Consider the following 19,361-nt stretch of genomic DNA (forward strand, 5'->3'; position numbering starts at 1 on the left):
GCAAACACTATTTCCAGAATAATCTATAATGACACTGCTATATCACAAATGGATGAGAGACAAAAATGGAAGCCAGTTTGTTTACTGGTTAGGTATTTGATAAATCAAGAGCCATCACTTACTGCTAGAATTTCCAAATGCTAAGCAAGAAGGTGTGCGGGTCACAAAAATACAAAAAGGGAAAAAAGATCAAGAATTAGTATAGAAGTTCATTTTTAAAGGGGATTTCAGATGTCCCAGATAAAACTAAAGGAAAAATAACTTCCAAAGAAAGCTTCAACACATATGTAAAAATACTTATCAGAGTTCAAGGATGGCAGAATTGGTAGATGTACTAGTAGTTTTGCTATCATGCAATATAACCAGATTATATAGTGCAAAATAGAAAGTATTTGTAAAATTCTGACAGTGAACTGAGCAAAGGACGATGGGAGGTAGAGAGCTGTAAGCATCTATTCATTAAGAAGATAGAAAATAAACTTCATGCATTTTAAGGCAGTATATCAATCTGACGTTTTACACACCTAATCATTCTCTTATATTAGCAAACTAGAGTGTGCACTAGCTTGCGCTGGGAACCAAAATGGGAGTGGGAAAGTGGAGGACAGGATAGCAAGCATCTAAGCTTGCAGAAAGGTATCACAGAGGAGGTCGAGGGCAATCCATGTGAACTGTTCTCAGCTGGCCAGAGCTGGGAATTAATCTGATTAAAAGCAAGCGACTTGCTTGGAGCCTAAATAGGGAGCCTGGGAGAGGTCGGGCTTGAAGGATGTGTACCATGGGGCTACTTTAAACTGCAAAAAAGGGGGGGCTGTTCCCTTGCTGACTAATGGATAGCCGGGATGTGCTGGTGGAATTTACCTTGGAGGATATATTTATTTCGGGGCCAATTGCTCCATTCATGAATTATTTTCTTGTAAATATATGGAGCTTCCTCCTATTGCAAACTCTAGCTTTTTCCCTCATGTGTTGTACAGAATGGCACTTGAGCTGTAGATTTGTACCACAGTAGATAAAACATATAGGCTAATTAGCCTTCGAAGATAACGCTACTCCATTATTATACTTTATGGCAGTGCAATTGTGTTGCAATATTAGCTGGAAGGGGCTGTTCTCATAACCATGCTGTGCTGAAGAGCTCAAGCAGCCTCACCTCCTTTTGCACTCCCTTCCCTTGTTGACATCTTTGTATTACAAAGAAACTCCCTCTCACCAATGCAACTGAGTAGATACCACAGGAGGCAAGAACAAGGTGGACAAGCAAGAGGACAAGGTGTCCCCTTGAAACAGGTGCATAGGATCAGGATCAGATATACTCATTTCTTAATAAACCATTTGCAAACACTGTTTTCGGAGAAGACGAGGTGGGGGTGGGGAGAGGAACTTTTTAGACTGTAAACTCTTAACCATTTATTTATTTATTTATTTATTTAACAACATATGTATACCGCTCCATATCCAAAAGACTTGGAGTGGTGAACATCATGTGACAATAACTACTTTTTAAAAAGAAACAGAGTTCTGATAAAACCATGGCTGGCTTCCTAAAATAACAGTGTTTTCAGGAGCCATTGGAAACAACACAACGTTGGCGCCTGTTTGACCTCCAAAGGCAGGGAATTCCATAGGAAGGGGGCCACCACACTGAAGGCTCTTCTCCTGACGGACTCCAATCAGGCCATAGGTCCAAATGAAACCACCAGGAACATGCCCTCTGATGAACTCAGTGACTGGGCAGGGTGGTAAGGGCAAAGGTGCTTTCTCAGGTATCCTAGTCCAAAGTTGTTTAGGGCTTTGTGCACTAGTATTAGAACCTTAAACATGGACCGATAGCAAATAGGCAGCCAGTGCAGTTCCATCAGCAAAGAATTTGCATGCGTAAAAGAGGGAGCGCCCAACAACAGCCGAGTTGCTGAGTTATGCACTAGCTCCAGATTCTGGAGCCACCTTAAAGGCAACCCCACATGCAGCGCATTGCAGTAATCCAGTCGTGGGGTTACTAATGCCTGTACCACCGTGTCCAAGTTATCCCTGTCCAGTATATCTATGTATAGGAAAGACACTCTGTTTGACCAACATAAACAGTGCCCTAATTACTTTTGCACCCAAATTATAGAAATTACTAAATGGCTATTTAAACTCTTGACATTACATTGTCACCAGCCCCTACACTGTCTGAGCCTGGGAGAAAGGAAAGGCAGATGGCTTCACAGGGAGAAGTCTTCAAGGTTTAACCTCTCATTCCCTTTCGTGTGTTTCCCAACCCATTAATAAGGGAAAGGAAAGGAAAAACTTTTCAAAAATGTCTTTAAGAGGTCTGCCGAAAATGAAGCTCTCAAGAGCCCTGCTTGCTTCTTGTCCAAAAGCTAGGGTGACCCTCCCACTGGTTGCATCAGAAGATTGAACCTGCTTATTGATCAGGAACTGGTGCTAACCCATATGCAAGTTTTGTTCTCTGAACACCTGGGACCATCAGTTTTCTATTAAGTCTGCTTATGAACAGGATTCAAACAACTTCCATAGTGGTGCTTTAGTTGCATAGCTTTTTTGTCAAAACAGTTTTAAATCAAACCATTACTATCATGACAACAGCAAGCATTTAATTGAAATGTTTTCTCTTAGCTTTGTATACTTCGTAATATTGTGCTATCTGGTATTTAGTACTATTAAAGTCTTACTGAAGATCTTTCTACAGTTATTTCAACACATTTCAATTCCAAGAATGGTAGTTGTTTTGTACTGGATAGCTCTTTCCAAATGTAACAGACAAGATTTTCATCACTCCAGTAATTGTTTTAAATGTACCCTTCTAGACAGGTCATAGGTATGTATGTACCCAGAACTAATTAGATTAGATCCAGCATAGCTTCTGGACCAGACAGTAATTTATCTGATGAGCCGAGATGCAGAATACCAATTTTCTTGCTTGCGACAGCAGCTGCATAAAAGGCAACCATGTGTCAGTGCACAGATGTTATCTGCTTTCCTTATCTGTTCAGTGTTATTAAGCCCAGACTCAGAGCCTGGCTCCTCACTTTAATAAAAAGAAGAATCCATTATTCTCAGGCCAGTAATTCATAAAACTGCATTTCCCCACAGATTGTTGTAAAGTTTTTTTCATTTCAGTTATCAGAAGTAATCTTTAATCTGCCTGGAAATATCAATACTACTTTTACAGCACTCAGGAGTTTCATATTAATATATGACATAAAATGGATCCAGTGACTGGAAGCAGCTACCTACCTGAGCATCTGTGGCTGTTCCATGAATACCATCATCGGTACCAAAAGTCCTTTTGCAGTCTTTTAGCCACTAAAAAAACAAAACAGAAGCAAGCTAGAAATTGAAAGCACAACCAATGATGGCAGCAACAGCCTGAAAAATGGAGAAAATGTATTTCGCCTGTATCACAGAATTACAATAAATATAGCCTATTGATTTAATGGATGTGTTTTGAAACTGTCTGAGATCCTTATTCATGGGGGTGAGGGAAGGATATGTTCTTTTAAAAGATGTCTTTTTCTGTACAGTATTAAATTCATTTTCATATATAAATTATGAAGGAAATAAGGTCACTGGTATAGCAATACACCATATACTATCAAAGAAACAAAAATTGCTGCACACACAATACAGAGAGAGAGAGAGAGAGAATCCAGCCATTGTAACACTCATCTTCAACAGAAGAGAGTGAAGAACATGTTTAATTCTCCTACAGAAATCAAAAGAATTTAACCCTGGCTGGATCATTCCCTAAACAAGCAGAATGCATGCTTTATCTCATGAGTCTTATTGGATGCTGTGATGACCTTTGTTTTACCTTTGCACCCTAGAGAGAAGAAAAATGTAATTTCCCATCAGCTCAATTTAATAAGGACTACTTAGAGAATTAACTAGGGCTGTGTACTTATCTGGAGAACTGGAATTTTCTAAACACTGTGGTGTCAGTTTCAATTAGTGGCATAGATCCCAAGGCACATTTCATATCTGTCATTTCCTCCTTCCTTTATTTTTAATCTGACAGTATCCATCTGATGTAGCAGGCTAGATCAGAATGAATCGTATGAAATAAAATCCAGGGCATGATTGCTCATGTGCAGAGGATCCCAACACGGCTCAAAAGGCCACTTGTTTTTGCCTTGCCCTTGTGCATGAAGCACAATGGGATATTAGCAGGAAATGGGCAGAGAAGACACTCCCTGCTAATAGTCCTGTTACTTTTCCTGTGCATGTACAAGTGTAAACAGGGGAGGAGGAAAACAGGGTCCGATGAGCCCTATTAGGATCCACCACACCCTCTGCACCTGTAGTGCACATGGATCATGCCTATAGTATCTCCTTCTCACATTCCCTTATATTTACCCTCATAAAGATTCCTTTATACATTTGTCAATTTATAAATGGAAGAGAGGAACACCTTTTTCCACATAATGCAAGCAGTGCTTCATTCTTACCCATTTTCATATTGGTTATTATTGCTCACTGAAGACATATACAAAGACAAATTTATACTATATGGAAAAAGTAAAGATCTCACGAATGCAACTCAAAAGAGCCAAAGGAAAAATAAATTCTCTGTCTTGGACATACTTTAGATAAAAAGCATGGGTCCAATAGAAATAAGACAACTTGAAGCTGACATTAAGAGGCAGACTGGATTCCCTGACATAGCAGATTCCTACAGGCATATTAGATTTTATATCACCTGCTCCACTCCTGCATGTTAGGTTGAGTTGGAGAGGTTGCACAAAGGGGAGCAAGGAGCTCTGGGCTCAATCTTAGCCTGTCTAAGGAAAAGAGAGAGAAAATGAGGGGGTGAGCAACAGTACCAGCCAGGATTCAATTTCCCTTTGCAGTATAATGTATCAGGAAACAATGCTGCCAGTTTACTGGCTGCAATCCAAAATTCTGTGTTTGTCCATTCTGAAATGCACATAGATGTCCTCAATAAGTGAGCTTTCCAATTGTCTTCAGTGCTGGAAGAAAAGGTGTATGTATATGTGTACACACACACACACGGGATACATCAACAGTTCTTCCCAACACAATGGGAGGTCTTAGCATAAATTGTAGTTCCTTGTACACATCTGTCTTCCTAGATGTGTAAAGAGCTACATTCTTGCCACCTATGTAAGTAGTTCAGTCCCTGCCCAGAAATCCATCTGTCAGGGGTGCTGTAGCTGCCTCCTGCCTTGTGCAGGAGAAGGGGGTTAAACTAGAATCAATCACTAGATGATTTCTAATGTCCCTTCCAACTCTATGATGCTATGAAAAACAGTGTTTCACTGAACTAATTTGTCAATTTTCAATACTTTCCTAGCAATACTTGCCTCCCATTACAGCACCTACATTTTGGGTATTAATGGTTTTGTCTGGATTACTTTGTCCATAGCCATTATTGCAGAATATCTGTATATATTGTTTATACACAAGAGTTTGGTGGTAGCTGGTAGGTTTAATGACCTCTGTCATCCTAGTGCAATAGAAGCTCTCAAAATGAATTTTCTGTACTGATGCTGCCAAAGATTGCCTAGGGATCTATTCCTGTATTCAGCCTGTTTTTCATGCAGTATTTGTGAGTGACTAGGGCAGGGCAAAGGTTTAAGAGGGTCAATGGAGTATTTTTGAAGCAACTGGAAGTCTTCAAAGGTTTTGAATAAATTTCACTGTTTGCATCCAGAAAAATACGAGCTTTTTGTTCTGAATACAAAACTTGGTGTTCTACCTTTGTTTTCTCCACTATATGCGAATGATCTGATCTTATGAAAAAAATCTTAATAAAGCTCACTATTTCTCTTGAGTATCACTAGCTTTAAGAAGTTGTATGGGATATGATAAATAACAAAAACTCAAAACTGTTAGCCATAAAACAATAAAAGGTAATATTCTGTGTGTTATTCCTAAACTATTTTATACATTTTCATCTGACCCGCCTCCTCCCGTATGTACCTGCCCGGACCCTAAGGTCATCCTCAGGGGTCCTTCTCCGTGAGCCCCTGCCAAAGGAAGTGAGGCAGGTGGCTACCAGGAGGAGGGCCTTCTCTGCTGTGGCACCCCGGCTGTGGAATGAGCTCCCTAAGGAGGTTCGCTTGGCACCTACATTATATGCTTTTAGATGCCAGGTGAAGACCTTTTTATTTTCCCAGTATTTTAACAGTCTATAAATAAATGTTAACTTGGTGTTTTAAAATTGTAATTTTGCATTGCTGCTGTTTTTATCTGGTTGAGCTTTTATATTGTATTTTATATTATGGTTTTATACTGTTGTTTTATACTTTGAATGGTTTTAATTTTTGTGAACCATCCAGAGAGCTCCGGCTATCGGGCGGTATAGAAATGTAATAAATAAATAACTAAATAAGTCTGAAGAAAGGACAGGCTATTAGAGTGTACATTCAGTTTCACTGGTTCTATTAAGCAGTCAAGTGTTCCACCCAAGACCTAGTGGCAGCCATATTAGTCATACTTGCACAACACATGTCCTCTGATTACCTACTTCAAATTACACAAAATAATAGGATAGTTCAACATGTTGTTTCCTCATTCAACACAATGAAATGTACAATACTATACACTTACCTGTTCTGCAGCCTCTCTTTTAGCATTGTAAGTATCCAGATGTTCTTGAAGCTCTAGAACACTGAACTTCAAAGTTTCTAGTAAACCATAGGACATCAACTGCAATATAAAAATAGTCTTCAAGGACTACACTAATTACATAACCTTGCATGCATTTACAATTTGGTTACTGAATACCTTCAACATCCAAGATAACGGGAGATGTTGAATGTCTAATACCTCCTTGATAGTTCTCCCAGGAATAAAGAAGTTGCTAATATTACTCATTTGAAGGCAATTCTTCATCCTGATCTTTTGTTATCAAATTCAACTTGATATGCAATTGTTGCACCACTTATTAAAAGACATAGCCATCATCATTCAGAAGATGATTAGAGGGAATGCAGCTTCATTCAGCACCAAGGATCAAATAAAAAAAGAATTGGGAGCTGGGGGTAAATGTTTACATGTAAAATAATTTGCGGATCATTTTTATGAACATATACTCCACACTTCTTTTCTACAATACTCTTATGGAGACAACTTTATCCTAAAGTTGAGTCACCTCTAGGAAGATCCAAGATTTAAAAATCATGACAGCCAAAAGAATGATTTTTGGGCAAGAGTGTCCAAATGACATGCCTGAAGGCGCTCTGTGTGTCCTTTACTCACCTTTCACACAGTCCTACTTTAAACAGTATAACCCCATAGGACAAAGTATTTTTCAGTTTGCAGGAGGATAAAAAGTCTTTTAAGGCTGCATTGGGACTTACTCCTGAGAGGACATGCATAGGATTGTACATTAAAATCAGTGAATGGTCTTAACTGGCTTTGTTGACAAATAAGCAATAAGTTCAAAGAGGAATAAACAAAAGTATTGCAAATTATTTTACATGTATCTCATACCAAGGCTATTTGTGCTTACATCATTCTGCTATTTCTGAAATTCACAGGTGAATGCCAGTTCTTATGTAATAAAAAAGGCACCATCCATGCACAAGAGAGAAATAATTGCACGCTTGGGAGAACCCCAAGATTTGTAGAAGTACATTTTTAAAAAGAAAAAAAAATACACTAAGGAGAGTGCAAAAACCACCCAGTGAGGACTGAGGCTGCCCAGTGGCCTCAGAATGCTAACTCACTGTCAGGAGAGAACAAGGCATGAAATAGAATATTGTGGAGGAAGCTGTGACTGAATGACTGGAATCAACACAAGCACCCCACAGAGCCACACCTGGTTGCAGATACCACTTGTGAGGATTATTCCTCATAAGTTTTGGCTGAATACATTTACTTTGGTCGAAGCAAGAGTACTTATAAAATGGATAAAGAATACAATGTAACGTGGGAAGCATAAGGTAGTAAATACAATTTAATATTCTATGCGTACTGGGCATTCCTAGGGTTGTTCTATGCATATTGGGCATCACTGGCATCAATCTAAAACTATTGGAATGGTTGACTTAATTTTTAATCCTCAAAGATTATTAGGATAGCTGACACAGTCCTGGACATTTGAAAGGAAAACTGCTCTCTGACTTAGAGCAATCAAAAGAATTTAGGAGGTTATGGAGTTTTAGAAGTTTTGAGTCATTATGAGACAGTATAAAAAATGTCTATATATTGAAGCTAACAAGACTTTTTAAAATTGATTGGTTCCTTGCACATTCTGAAATATAGAACATTTAGTACCTTGCTGGGAAGAGTCACTATACAGACAAAAGTTCAATGTGCATAAATAAATAAATAAATAAATAAATAAATAAATAAATAAATAAATAAATAAGAGATATTACCGTTTCTGCATCCACAAAAACTGTTGGGCATTCTGAGCACATCATCATAACGTCCAATGAACTTTTGAATTTTGTTCCAATTCGTTGTAGATTCTCACCAAGAAAACTGACTGATTCATGTGTTATAGCCCCAAACCTCCTTTGAATAGTCTAAATACAGTAAGAGCAGGGGGATGGGAATTACTTAACTTTTACATTCCTTTGCATTTTTTACATTTATTTTTGGCTTGGCAGGCACCACTGCTAATCCGGAAGGAGAGCCAGACATTTTAAACATTTTTGTGTGTATTGTATAAATGAACAAAGAGATCCTTAGAAAATGACGTTCAAACTTTATAAACCCTCTTTGGGCAAGTGGGGGCTCCCAAGCATGCATTCACTTCCCCTCCCCTTGCTGAGAACAGGAATTCATGTATAAGACTTTCCCCCCTCTTTTTCCTGCGCTGCTGGGGATGCTGTAGTCATAACTGATGCGATGGACAAAAGCAGGGCCTTCCTAGGGTAAGGTGAACACTAAATTACATCAAAACTATCTTCTGAAACCATTCTTCTGCTAAATGCTGCATTGGCAGAAGGGAACAAATCAATATGGCAATAATTCCAGATAGCAGCCTTAGAAATTAATAGTTAACTCTTCTAAACAGAGGCATGGAGAAACTGCACTTTCAAGACAGATTCACACGTCACCTTTAGCCATGGTGGCTTATAAGCAGCACACAGTAGCTTATTTTAAAAACAGATCACTGTACCCCACACATGATCGGGCAAAATAAGCTATGTGCATAGCTTATTCCGCCCCCAATTGCCCCTCAGTCCTCCTGCCTGCATCCCAGCTGCAGACCCATCTTGTCAGCCGCCAAGTCCCCCTTCCTGGCTCTGACCGATGGTGATCGGGGTCAGGTCCCCCCACTTTTTAATCTTCCCAAGCCACGTTTTGCAATCAACAGGACTGTGGACATTTTTAAAGATCCAAAAATTGGTGGGGTTGGAGAGCAGTGAAATCTAAACTCCCCCCAAGGACTGTGGGGCAACACAATCCTTGGTGGGGGATTGGATTTCGCATCCCCACCACCGATCTTAGGAATCCCAGTGCCATTTTGGGGCAAAAATAGGACTTGATTCCAATCACGATTGGGGCTAAGAAGGGGGAATGGGCAGCGGCTTGGGTGCAAATGCGAATGGTGATCACTACCCCACTGGGCAAGAGCAGCAGGGGTCTCTGCCACTCTTGCCAAGCAGCTCACTGGTCGAGGCCCTTTAATCACACCAGCGCACCAGACGACACAATAAGCCACTGTGGCTAAAATAAACTTTGCTGCAGACCATGGCTTATCAGAGTAGCTTAATTTGCCTAAATAAGCCACCATGGTTGTGGAAAAATGCAAAACAGACAATATAAGCCACTATGATTATTTCAGAAATATGAACCATTAATGTGTCTTGCGAATCCAGTCTTAAGTCCTATAAGCCCCATCAGTGAAGTCCCTCAGCCACCTGGAAAGACATTATGCGAAAATCCTCACAACTGCCCCTCTGGAGATGGCTAAGTAAAATGGTTAGAGACTCCTGAAGAATATCAATTTAACATTTCTTCCAAGATACCCAATACACACAACAATGTTTTAGTGCTACATATTTGAAAATAATTGTGAATGGAGAGGGTGTTATTTGATAGCTACCTGGAATAACCTAGAGAACACATGAAATGTATAGACAGCAGAAGATCCATCTGTGTCTGTCAGCATCTGATTAACATGGCAGCGCCAAGCCTCTTCTTCATCATCATATGCCTGAGGTTGGAAAGCTGCCAATATGGCAGAAAGAAATGGAGAAGGTGGTGGAGATGTCTGTACTTCTGGAAAGCCATCCTGTTCTTCATCTTGACTGTAAGTAAGGTGAATAGAAGCATGCTAAATGAATGCTATTTCAGAGCTTTTGAATATTAGTCTTACCGTAACTATACAATTTACATTGTGCAAGACAGTTTTACATTCTAAAACTGGTAAGCAGTTCAATTTTAATTAAAACTTAGAGCAGTGTAAAGCAAGTAGTAGGTGAAGGTTTTGCAAACAAAAATATCTAAAGCTTCAAGCATCGAACACATTTTACAAAGCAGAGCTACACATTACCTGTTTAACTTAACATGGGCTCACAAAAGGAATGTTTTACCTTATGTTCTACACATAAACTCAGGATTTTAAAAAAGTTTTCTGCATGTCTCTTGCAAGTACTCAAATAATCTGCTCTAGCATCTCTCACAATGATGTGAATCAGGAGCATATTTTTTGAAGTGTAGTGTGTTGAGCATTTAAAATAAGACAAGGATACATTATAGCTACAGAAATTGAATATGTCCTTCTATGCTATAGCTACTTTTTCAATTTAGATATATTTGTGGGAAGAAACTTTCAGTACTTCTGTTAAAAATAGTTTATTACAGAATATGCAGATTATTAAAGATGTAGTCCGCAGATCATATCATTTTATTATTATTATTATTATTTATTTGCATTATTCAAGTACTTGACCATTGTTGCAATAACACTTGTATCAACCAACTAATTGGATCTAGAGGCATCCTGGTACTCCCTCACCCCCAATCAAATTAGCTAGATTTCCAGTGACCCTGAAAGTAATTGAAACATTATTGCAAGTTTACCATTTGGATTCAGACTAATTCTAACCCTTTAATTTTGACTTGAATGTATTGCTAATAGCAGTGGTTTTGCATTTTCTACATTCAGGTTAAGTTATTTTAAACCTGAGATGCTTTTAAATCAACAAATGTATTTTGGTGTAAGTTAAAGTGACCCCAAAGCATCACTGGAATTAGAGACCCAGAATTCCACTGCCAGCCACTGGTCACATACATTTTTGTCAAAAATGCTGGTCTCTTTCTAAGCCAGTAACAAGTGAGTAGAGAGAAAATATGTATGTGTGGCTTCAAGTCAAATATATTTTACCTAGATAAACCGGAGAAGTCAGCTTCTTCCTCTTCACACCTTTCATCTAGCTCCTTCAAAGCAAGGGTAACATCATCTTCACAAATTGATTCAGTGTAGCTCTCAGTAGCAGGATGCTCTGGAATTTCAGCAGCCTCTTCCAATTCTAAGGGATCTTGGCATATCAAAGATTCTTGCTGCTCTTGCAACACAAATGATCCAGTATCTTCACTAGCTGTACTAATTTGTTCATCCTTTATAGGTGAACTGCCATCCTGGAAAGGAAGCAGCATATTTTTACAACTCATATGGAAGCAATGTGTGTATATCTAATACTGTAAAGAACAGTGGTCCAAAATCACAAAATGTGTTTTGCATCATCTAATTTCATTATAGATTTTTTAAAATCTCACAACACTGTTTCTCTGTCTAAAAGAATTTAATATAGCATGTTCCTGCTTCAAACAACCTTTTTCTGTTCATCTTCAATACTTTAAATATAGTTTAAATATAGTTTGCTTTGTGGAAATTATTCCCTCTCACTCTCTTACACACACACACACACACACACACACACACACACACACACACACACACTTTATATCATCAAAACAACAGGCAGGTCCAATCCAAGAAACCCTCTCCAGGGAGATGGGCATCCTGCCTTCTCAGATTGGACTGGGAAAGCAAGTAGCCATTCAACCCTGAACTCCTAAATAGGAGAATAATAGGACAGGAAAAATGCAAAAGATTCTAACAATAATCCAATGAGAATGCAAACAATGAACAGGAGGGACAGGAGGAACTGATCCAGAATAGTGCCTTTCCCTTCAGTTTCTCTGAAGGTGTCACAGTGACACCTCAAATCAAGTGGAATTGTGAAAAGGATATCAGAACATCTGTAGCGGGGTAGGAGGATGGATTGTATGACTGCACAGATGACCATTTGTAAAACTACAGTTCCAGGTATGCAGCCTATCTTGGTGTGGGTGTCTAGCCACCTAACTAACCAAGGAGGAGGGACCAGGTGGTCAAGTCCACTGCCTATCCAAATGCGGTGTCCTTTCTTGCCTGAACATTGAGGCAATAGTGTTTAATGAATGTCAGGCCATGGTCAGGTGCAGCCTTGCATACATCTTGAATAGGGATATCTCTGGAGAAAGCCACTGACACCAATTAAGATGAATTTAACTATAGTCCTCTGGATTGGTATCCAATTTGGTAGTTCTAGCAGTGCCTTCTGAGTAGCTGTGCCTCCCCTCTGGGAGGATCGAGAAGAGATCCTGGCCCTCCTCTGTGTGACAACCTTTTAAGTATTTAAGGAGTGCTATCATGTCTCCCCTCAATCTTCTCTTATCCAGGCTAAACATGCCCAGTTCTTTCAGTCTCTCTTCATAGGGCTTTGTTTCCAGACCCCTGATCATCCTCATTGCCCTCCTCTGAACACGCTTCAGCTTGTTCGTGCAGTGCTGAGGATGTTTGAACAAAGATTACAGGAGGCAGTGGAAGTGCTGAGGTCAGTGCGACTAGTGCCTGCTGTGCTGAGGTGGTTGTCTGTCTCTGGCATCTAAAGTAATGTAGCTGTGATACAGCACACCCTATGTGTAGTCAGTGACTTAATGTTAGCCAAACTTCTGTAATCGGGTGAGTCTCTTCGGGCCTGACAAGTACAGGGCTCAAAATACCAGGAGCGTTCCCTTTAGTAGCTGGGCAGAGAATCTCTCCTTTAAGGTGACCACCTATCCCAGGAACAAGAGGACAATTGAGAGGACTGATCCCATGTAGTGTTTTTGCTAGGATGATCTGCACGGTCAGAGGATCTTAAATAGTATGAATCTGGCAAGCCTCTCCTGGAATCCAAAGAGCAACAGTAATGAGGAGATTCAGTGCCAGTGATGGTGCTTGGGAGTCTTCGTGATGAGATAGAGGGAGGCGAACTTCCCTTATTTCTCCCTCTGATGTGGTCCCATAACACAGACCTCATCTGAGACCATGTGAGACTCTTGTAAGTCCTTATGAGATACAACCACCCAACTGTTTAAGTAGAAACAGAGTACCCTACACACACCCAGGGTGCCAGGCTTTTCCCCTGGGGATGGACCAGTTTGGGGCAAAATGAAGATAGAATCAAATCCTATTAACAACAGAAGGCCATAATGACTTTAGGCAGAAAGGAGAGGTCCATCCTGAGAACCACTTTGTCCCTATGGAAAATGTTGAACAGAGAAAACTCTGAGACCCATCTGGCCAAAGTGATGGCCACTAGAAAGATAAGAGTCAGGATCTTAAGAAAACAAGTGGCCAGAAATTCAAAGGGAGAAGCCATAAGACCCAGTTCAAATTCCACATGGAAAATCTACAAAGCGTTGGAGAGCTGATGAATGCCATCTCCTCAGAAACCTCCTCACGTGGGGATGACTAGCAAAAGACTCCTGTCCCTGCATTCAGGGATACTTCTTCAGCGCCACAACCTGGCATTTATGAATACTGGTACTGAGCCCTTTCAGCAAGCCACCTGAAAGAACTCAGGACTCCTGACAAGTCATTCTTCCCAAGCTCTGACACCAGAAAAGAAAAGCCTTCCAGGTGTTGTACACTCAGCTGAGAAGTGGAGGGAAGGCATATAACAGTCCCATGGCCATGAACAGGTCAGAGTGTCTACTCCTGCTGCCTCTAGACAGAGATGCCTTGATAGGAACTAAACCATCTGGGTGTTTTATGGTGTGGCAAAGAGGTTCATCATTTGCTGCCCAAAGTGCTTTGCTTACATAAACCATTGAGGGTGAAGTTTCCACCGTGCAACCTGAACTGTTTGCCTGCTTGTTGGCCATCCTGGCTAGGTAAACCACTGACAGCAAGAGATGATTCCAGGACATTTTGATGGCTTTTCTGTTTAGTCTTCCTGATCTTGTGCCCCATCCGTTAATGTATGCTTTGGCAAACAGGTTGTCTGTCCTTATGAGCTGATCTGTTCCTTGAAGTGACCTCATTTTTATGGCTGTCAGTTCCAGCAGGTTGATACTGAGCAGTCATTCTTGTAGAGACTATAGGCCCTGAGTGTCCCAGTCTTCTAAGATGGACTCCCACTATAGCAGGCTGGTATTTGTAGTAATCACAATCCTGACACAGATTACTAGACTAACACCCCTGGTGAGCCATTGGAAAGTCAGTTACCATGCCCAAGATGCTTGGGAAACTTGAGACAGAGATATTTGTAGGCACAACATGTTGGGTATCACCTCCTGATATAGAAGAAGCATTCTCTGAAGTTCCTTGCTGCGTAGGCATGCCCAGGTCACCAGGTCTTGACAGAACATCAGATGGACCAACAACTGCAGATCAGTCAGAGTTGTCCCCTGCACAGTGTGAATGGCAAAGAGTATGCTGTGCTGCTATTCCTTTATGAGAAATGTCCTGAACTGGCTTGTGTCCAAGACCACTCACAGATGTTCCAGAGGCTAAGAGGGGAAAAACGAGCCTTTTTTCCAGGTTCATTACAGGGCATCCAAGCACTCCAGTGCTACCTCAATATTCTCTAGCCCCTTCTTCCAGGAGGGAGATTTGATGAGGATGTTACTGAAGTAAGGGCAGAGATACCCCACATTTTCAGATGAACCACAAGAGCTACAAGCACCTAGGTGAAGACTCTGTGGACCGATGTTGGGTCAAACAGCATCACCCTGTACTGGAAGTGCCTTCCTCTATAACTACAGGAACCTTCAACGACTGGGTTGGATGAGCTTGTGTAGATTGGCTTCCCAGAGGTTCGGTGCTGATAGGAAATTCTGCACCAAGATGGCTGCTGAGATGGACTTTAGTGATTCCATCTTGAAGTGGTTGTTAAGCCAATTCTGGTCCAGAATCACTCTTACTTTCCCATTAATTTGGGAACCAAGAAAAGAACAAAATAGACCCTAGAGGAACTTGCTCTGTCACCCCAATTTCCAATAGATGACTAATTTTCCCAAGCATGGCCTGGTGTTTGGAAGGCTTTTTGAAAAAAAGTGTCCCTAAGACAGAAGGCAAACTCCAGGCCATAGTCCAGAACCACAGTCTACCTGACCTAAGAATCCAATGTGCTCTTCACCCAAATCCAAGCATAGTTGAGGAGGCAACTCCCAATCCTCTGACATGGGCTTATGGCATCAGGGCAAGAAAGACTTTTTGGCATCTTTGATGAAGCTATGCCACCCATGGCCTCGGGACAAAACCACTGGGGCCTGTGCCCTTCAGAAGATCTGGGGTTGTGCTGAAAATACTGATGAATTCTAGGCTTTTTGTCATTAAAAAAAGCCTAGTTAAATGAGGGAGGGGACTTTTTGGAGCCACACCTGCCAGTCTACCTAGTGTGGCTAGTGATCTGTGCAAGGATGCCTCAGAGGGACCTTCTCCTAGAGATGCTGGTGCCTCCTCATGACCCCCACAGTTGCTCTTCTGGAGTCTTGCTGCTCCTGCTGTGATATCCAAGAGCTGCTCAGGGATTAGGGAGAGCTAGAGGTTTGTGTCTGCTTGTGGGGGTACAGTGGACTGACACCAGCATCTCCAGCCCCTGGCAGTGGGGTGCTACTCATTCAGGTGCTTTGGCCCAGTTTCCTCCTAGTTGGGGAGAGTGAGGGCAGGGCAGCAATTCTCAAGGCACTTTGTACACCAAAACAAATGGCAAGATCCAACTGTCTAGCTCCTTTTTTGTTGGGCAGGGAACCAATAGGCCATGCGCTTCTGTACTGATAAAAGAGAAGGCTCAACAGCTTTGCTTCCTCCTGTATGGAGAGAGCTTGGGGTCTGGCCAACAACTGCTGGTACACATGCAATTGGAGGTCCAGCTGCCTGGTTAGGGTGGCATGGATTCCAAATTCCTATAGTTCTACAGTGGCAGCTGTAGGGAATGTTTGCTAGTCTCCCAGTAGGAGGTGAGGTGACCCATTCCTCACAGAAAACCACTACAGTACATTAAGCTGTCCATTCTTGTAAGTTCAGATCTCATCCTTATTTGAAAAGTGTTGGGTTGGGTAAAGGAAAGTGAGGGGGGTCTGTAGAAACAAGAAAAACATTTTTCTTTGAAAACAAAAAACCTCTTAAGTTATGTATACAATTCAGCTGATGTTAAGCAGGGCTGGTCTGGAAAGGCAGGGTGGCCCCTCAACCTGGAGAGGACCTTTAGGATTGGACACTACCCATTGTCTGGGGTACGGGGAACTAACTCAAAGATCTTGGAATGCTCTCTAGAAGATGCAGGAGAACCAACTCTTAGTCTCAGTATTAAGACCCAAGCACCACTAACCAGAAGTAAAGTCTTCAGAGATGACAGCCATCAATACATGCTAATGACTTCTACTGACTTTCAGTGTCAACATTTCAAAAAGGTATGTGTAATTCTCCCAAGCAGCACATATACATCATGCCTATCCTGTATAAAAACTCTCACACTCATACCAATTTTTAAATTATTGGGCATAATCCAACGGGGCACTTACGCCCCTGTCAGTTTTCTTATGCCTCATCAATACCATTGCACAAGCGGACCCCACCACTTGTGCAACAGTGATTTTGAGCTTCCAGAGAAACGCAAAATGAGCTGAAATGCTCATTTTCTGGAAGGAGGCACTAACTTGTCTCATTCCAGAAACCAGTGTTTCCACTAATTTCAGGGCTTTCCCTAGGAAGAGTAAAATCTCCCTTGCATAAATGGGAGTGGGTCCTGCTGGTGATAGGATAAGTGGGTCCTGCTTGTGATAAGTGGGTCCTGCTTGTGATAGGATCCACTGCTTGAGGAAGGAAATCGGCAGCCCGGAAAGGAATCAGTGAGGATGTAAGTGCTCACTGAATTCTGGCCATTGTATTTATTACATAGACCAATTCTAGAAGAAAGAAATCTTGAATAATTAAGGATTAAAGGTCTGTGGAGGATTCAACAAAAGAGACTGCATACTTTAGATTTCCAAGAAAATGGTAGTGCTCATCACACAATGAAGTGAAGTTAAAGCTCCCAAACCATAACTCTGTAGGAGTCTTCAGCTCTTAATTCCTCTTCTATGGGTTTTGTGCTACTGCTGTGCTGCCACCTACTTTTATCTCACTTGCTGTTGCTCCTACTCATGTTCCCATCTGGCAAGTTAGTCAGGCTGAGCAGAAGGAGGAATAAGTTCTTTAAAACTGCTGGAAACAGCAGGATGAAAGGCCCTGTCATTTTTGGATTAACTGAAGATGCCAAGCTAAAGGCACTGTTATCCATTTCATCTGACCCCTTAAAATGGTTAGCATATGCTTAAGTCATGATGGTGGTGCTCAAAAGCCACATCAGTTGACTGTTTAATGCTCCCTACAGAGCTGACCTATATGTCTCTGAATGTTCTCACGAAAAAAGAAAAGGAATGCCTAGTTCATTGTTCTTTTTAACGCAAATGTCACATAATTTCCCACCCCCCAGTACTGCAAATGTCACATAATCCCCCTCCCACCAGTAAATTAGAGATGAACTGCTCTGTTATCTTTACAGTTATTACACAAACATTTCTGTTTGCAATAGCAAACATATACATAAAATACTCACTTATTTTTTAATATCAGCTACTAGCTGGGAGTCTGGCTTACTCCATATAGGCATTTCCATTTTTATTTTTAAAAATGCTACTAGCATATAGAGGCCCTAAAGGAGTGACTGAATCAACCAGTTGCTAACACAGCTGGCCTGAGGTTCACATCCCAATCAAAGCACCAATCACAAATGCAAAGGCAAAGCCAAAATGTTGGGGCGGAAGGAGGGAGAGAGATGACAGGAAGGGAAATATTACAGGAAGATCATTACTATTCCCAGAAAACCATCTTGCTTATTAGATTATTGTTCTGCACCACAAAATATCCATTATTAGCACTTCAAAATATTTTTAACCTGTGGTGAATATATTCCACCTGTCGAGGAAATGATCAGTTTCCAGAAAACATTTTCATTCCTTTAGGCTACCACAACAGGTTAGAAATACTACTGTTAAATTACATAATCAGTATAACAGATGAATATTCATACGGAAAGGAAGCAAAAAAGTCACAGTACAGTGCTAGAAAGAGCCCAGATCAGCCATGCGCCAGCCCACATTGCTCCCCACCTCAGGCAGCTGGTTGCTAGCATTATCTAGAGGGGAAACCTCCAAACTTGGAGTCTCAGCTCTGATTTGAAGCACCTCTTCCGTTCCAACACTGCTAGTGGAGTCTTGAGACTGCAGCAATGACCCTGCATGATCTAATACTGTGTCATCAGCAGCCGAGTCACTGTTTAGCTAAGGAAACAAAAATGCAAATGCACATTAGCAGGAAAAACCCACCACAAAGCAAAATGCAGACAAAATTTTATATTACCTATGCTATCAGTCTCCACCTTGTGTAGATCTGCTATATTTAAAGAATTATGTCAAGAGCTGGAAACTTTTTCTTAGCTATTTACATGGATAAAGGATACAAGACTGACTAGTTAATCAGATGCATTTTTTAACACATCCCCTTTTACTCAGCACATATGGGCAAAATGCTCCAGCCTGAGTTTCTCCTCCCCCACCACTTCTAAGGTCTAAAAAAGAACAGTGTGGGACCACTTCAAGATATGCTATTCCTATGACAGGCTTCTTAACATGGGCTTTCTAATTCTTGGGCCAGGCTGAAAGGTGCTTGCATTCTCTCAGGATATCTCCCTCCTTCTTGGTTGTGCCTGACAAGCACTGAATTTTGAGTAAGCTGTTGTTGTATGGAGGGGCAGTGTGCTGATGTCTGGGGATGCACTTATGCTTCTCAATCCTCAAAATATATCATGGGGCTTCATATTATTGTGCTCACTGGAGGACTATTCTTCAATTTGGATATGTATCAGTTTCCCTGCAGTAATGAAACAGCTACAATCAGTCATATCACATCCTGCAGCAGAATGCCAGATTTCATATGGACAAAAGATGCTGGATCCACTGGATTACTGCTTTTCTCATTCTTTGTGTACTACATTTTAACAGTGACCCAGTTTGTATGTAACAACAATTCCTGGGTTGTTCAAACCAGGAACTATTGAGGCTAAGCAGCAGTG

The 19,361-nt window shown here is 41.1% G+C and overlaps 2 protein-coding genes across 6 annotated transcripts in view; one reads left to right on the top strand and one right to left on the bottom strand.

Moving 5' to 3' along the window:
• The window catches only part of OCIAD1 (OCIA domain containing 1), a 236,243-nt gene that overhangs the window by 40,636 nt on the left and 176,246 nt on the right, over nucleotides 1–19,361 (top strand). The gene's annotated exons all lie outside the window — the stretch shown is intronic.
• Nucleotides 1–19,361, bottom strand: part of FRYL (FRY like transcription coactivator) — a 161,276-nt gene that overhangs the window by 3,848 nt on the left and 138,067 nt on the right. For 4 of the 5 annotated variants that reach the window (XM_063135768.1, XM_063135766.1, XM_063135765.1 and 1 more), the window contains 7 exons: nucleotides 18,400–18,570; nucleotides 11,318–11,571; nucleotides 10,034–10,238; nucleotides 8,355–8,504; nucleotides 6,580–6,678; nucleotides 3,244–3,312; nucleotides 123–140 (listed from right to left, as the gene is read on the bottom strand). In XM_063135768.1, the coding sequence (XP_062991838.1) occupies nucleotides 123–140; nucleotides 3,244–3,312; nucleotides 6,580–6,678; nucleotides 8,355–8,504; nucleotides 10,034–10,238; nucleotides 11,318–11,571; nucleotides 18,400–18,570 (966 nt within the window). The remainder of the gene's footprint in view (nucleotides 1–122; nucleotides 141–3,243; nucleotides 3,313–6,579; nucleotides 6,679–8,354; nucleotides 8,505–10,033; nucleotides 10,239–11,317; nucleotides 11,572–18,399; nucleotides 18,571–19,361) is intronic. The other variant, XM_063135769.1, reaches the window with a different exon arrangement.

Source organism: Elgaria multicarinata, chromosome 10, assembly GCF_023053635.1.
Source record: "Elgaria multicarinata webbii isolate HBS135686 ecotype San Diego chromosome 10, rElgMul1.1.pri, whole genome shotgun sequence".
Classification (NCBI taxonomy): domain Eukaryota; kingdom Metazoa; phylum Chordata; class Lepidosauria; order Squamata; family Anguidae; genus Elgaria; species Elgaria multicarinata.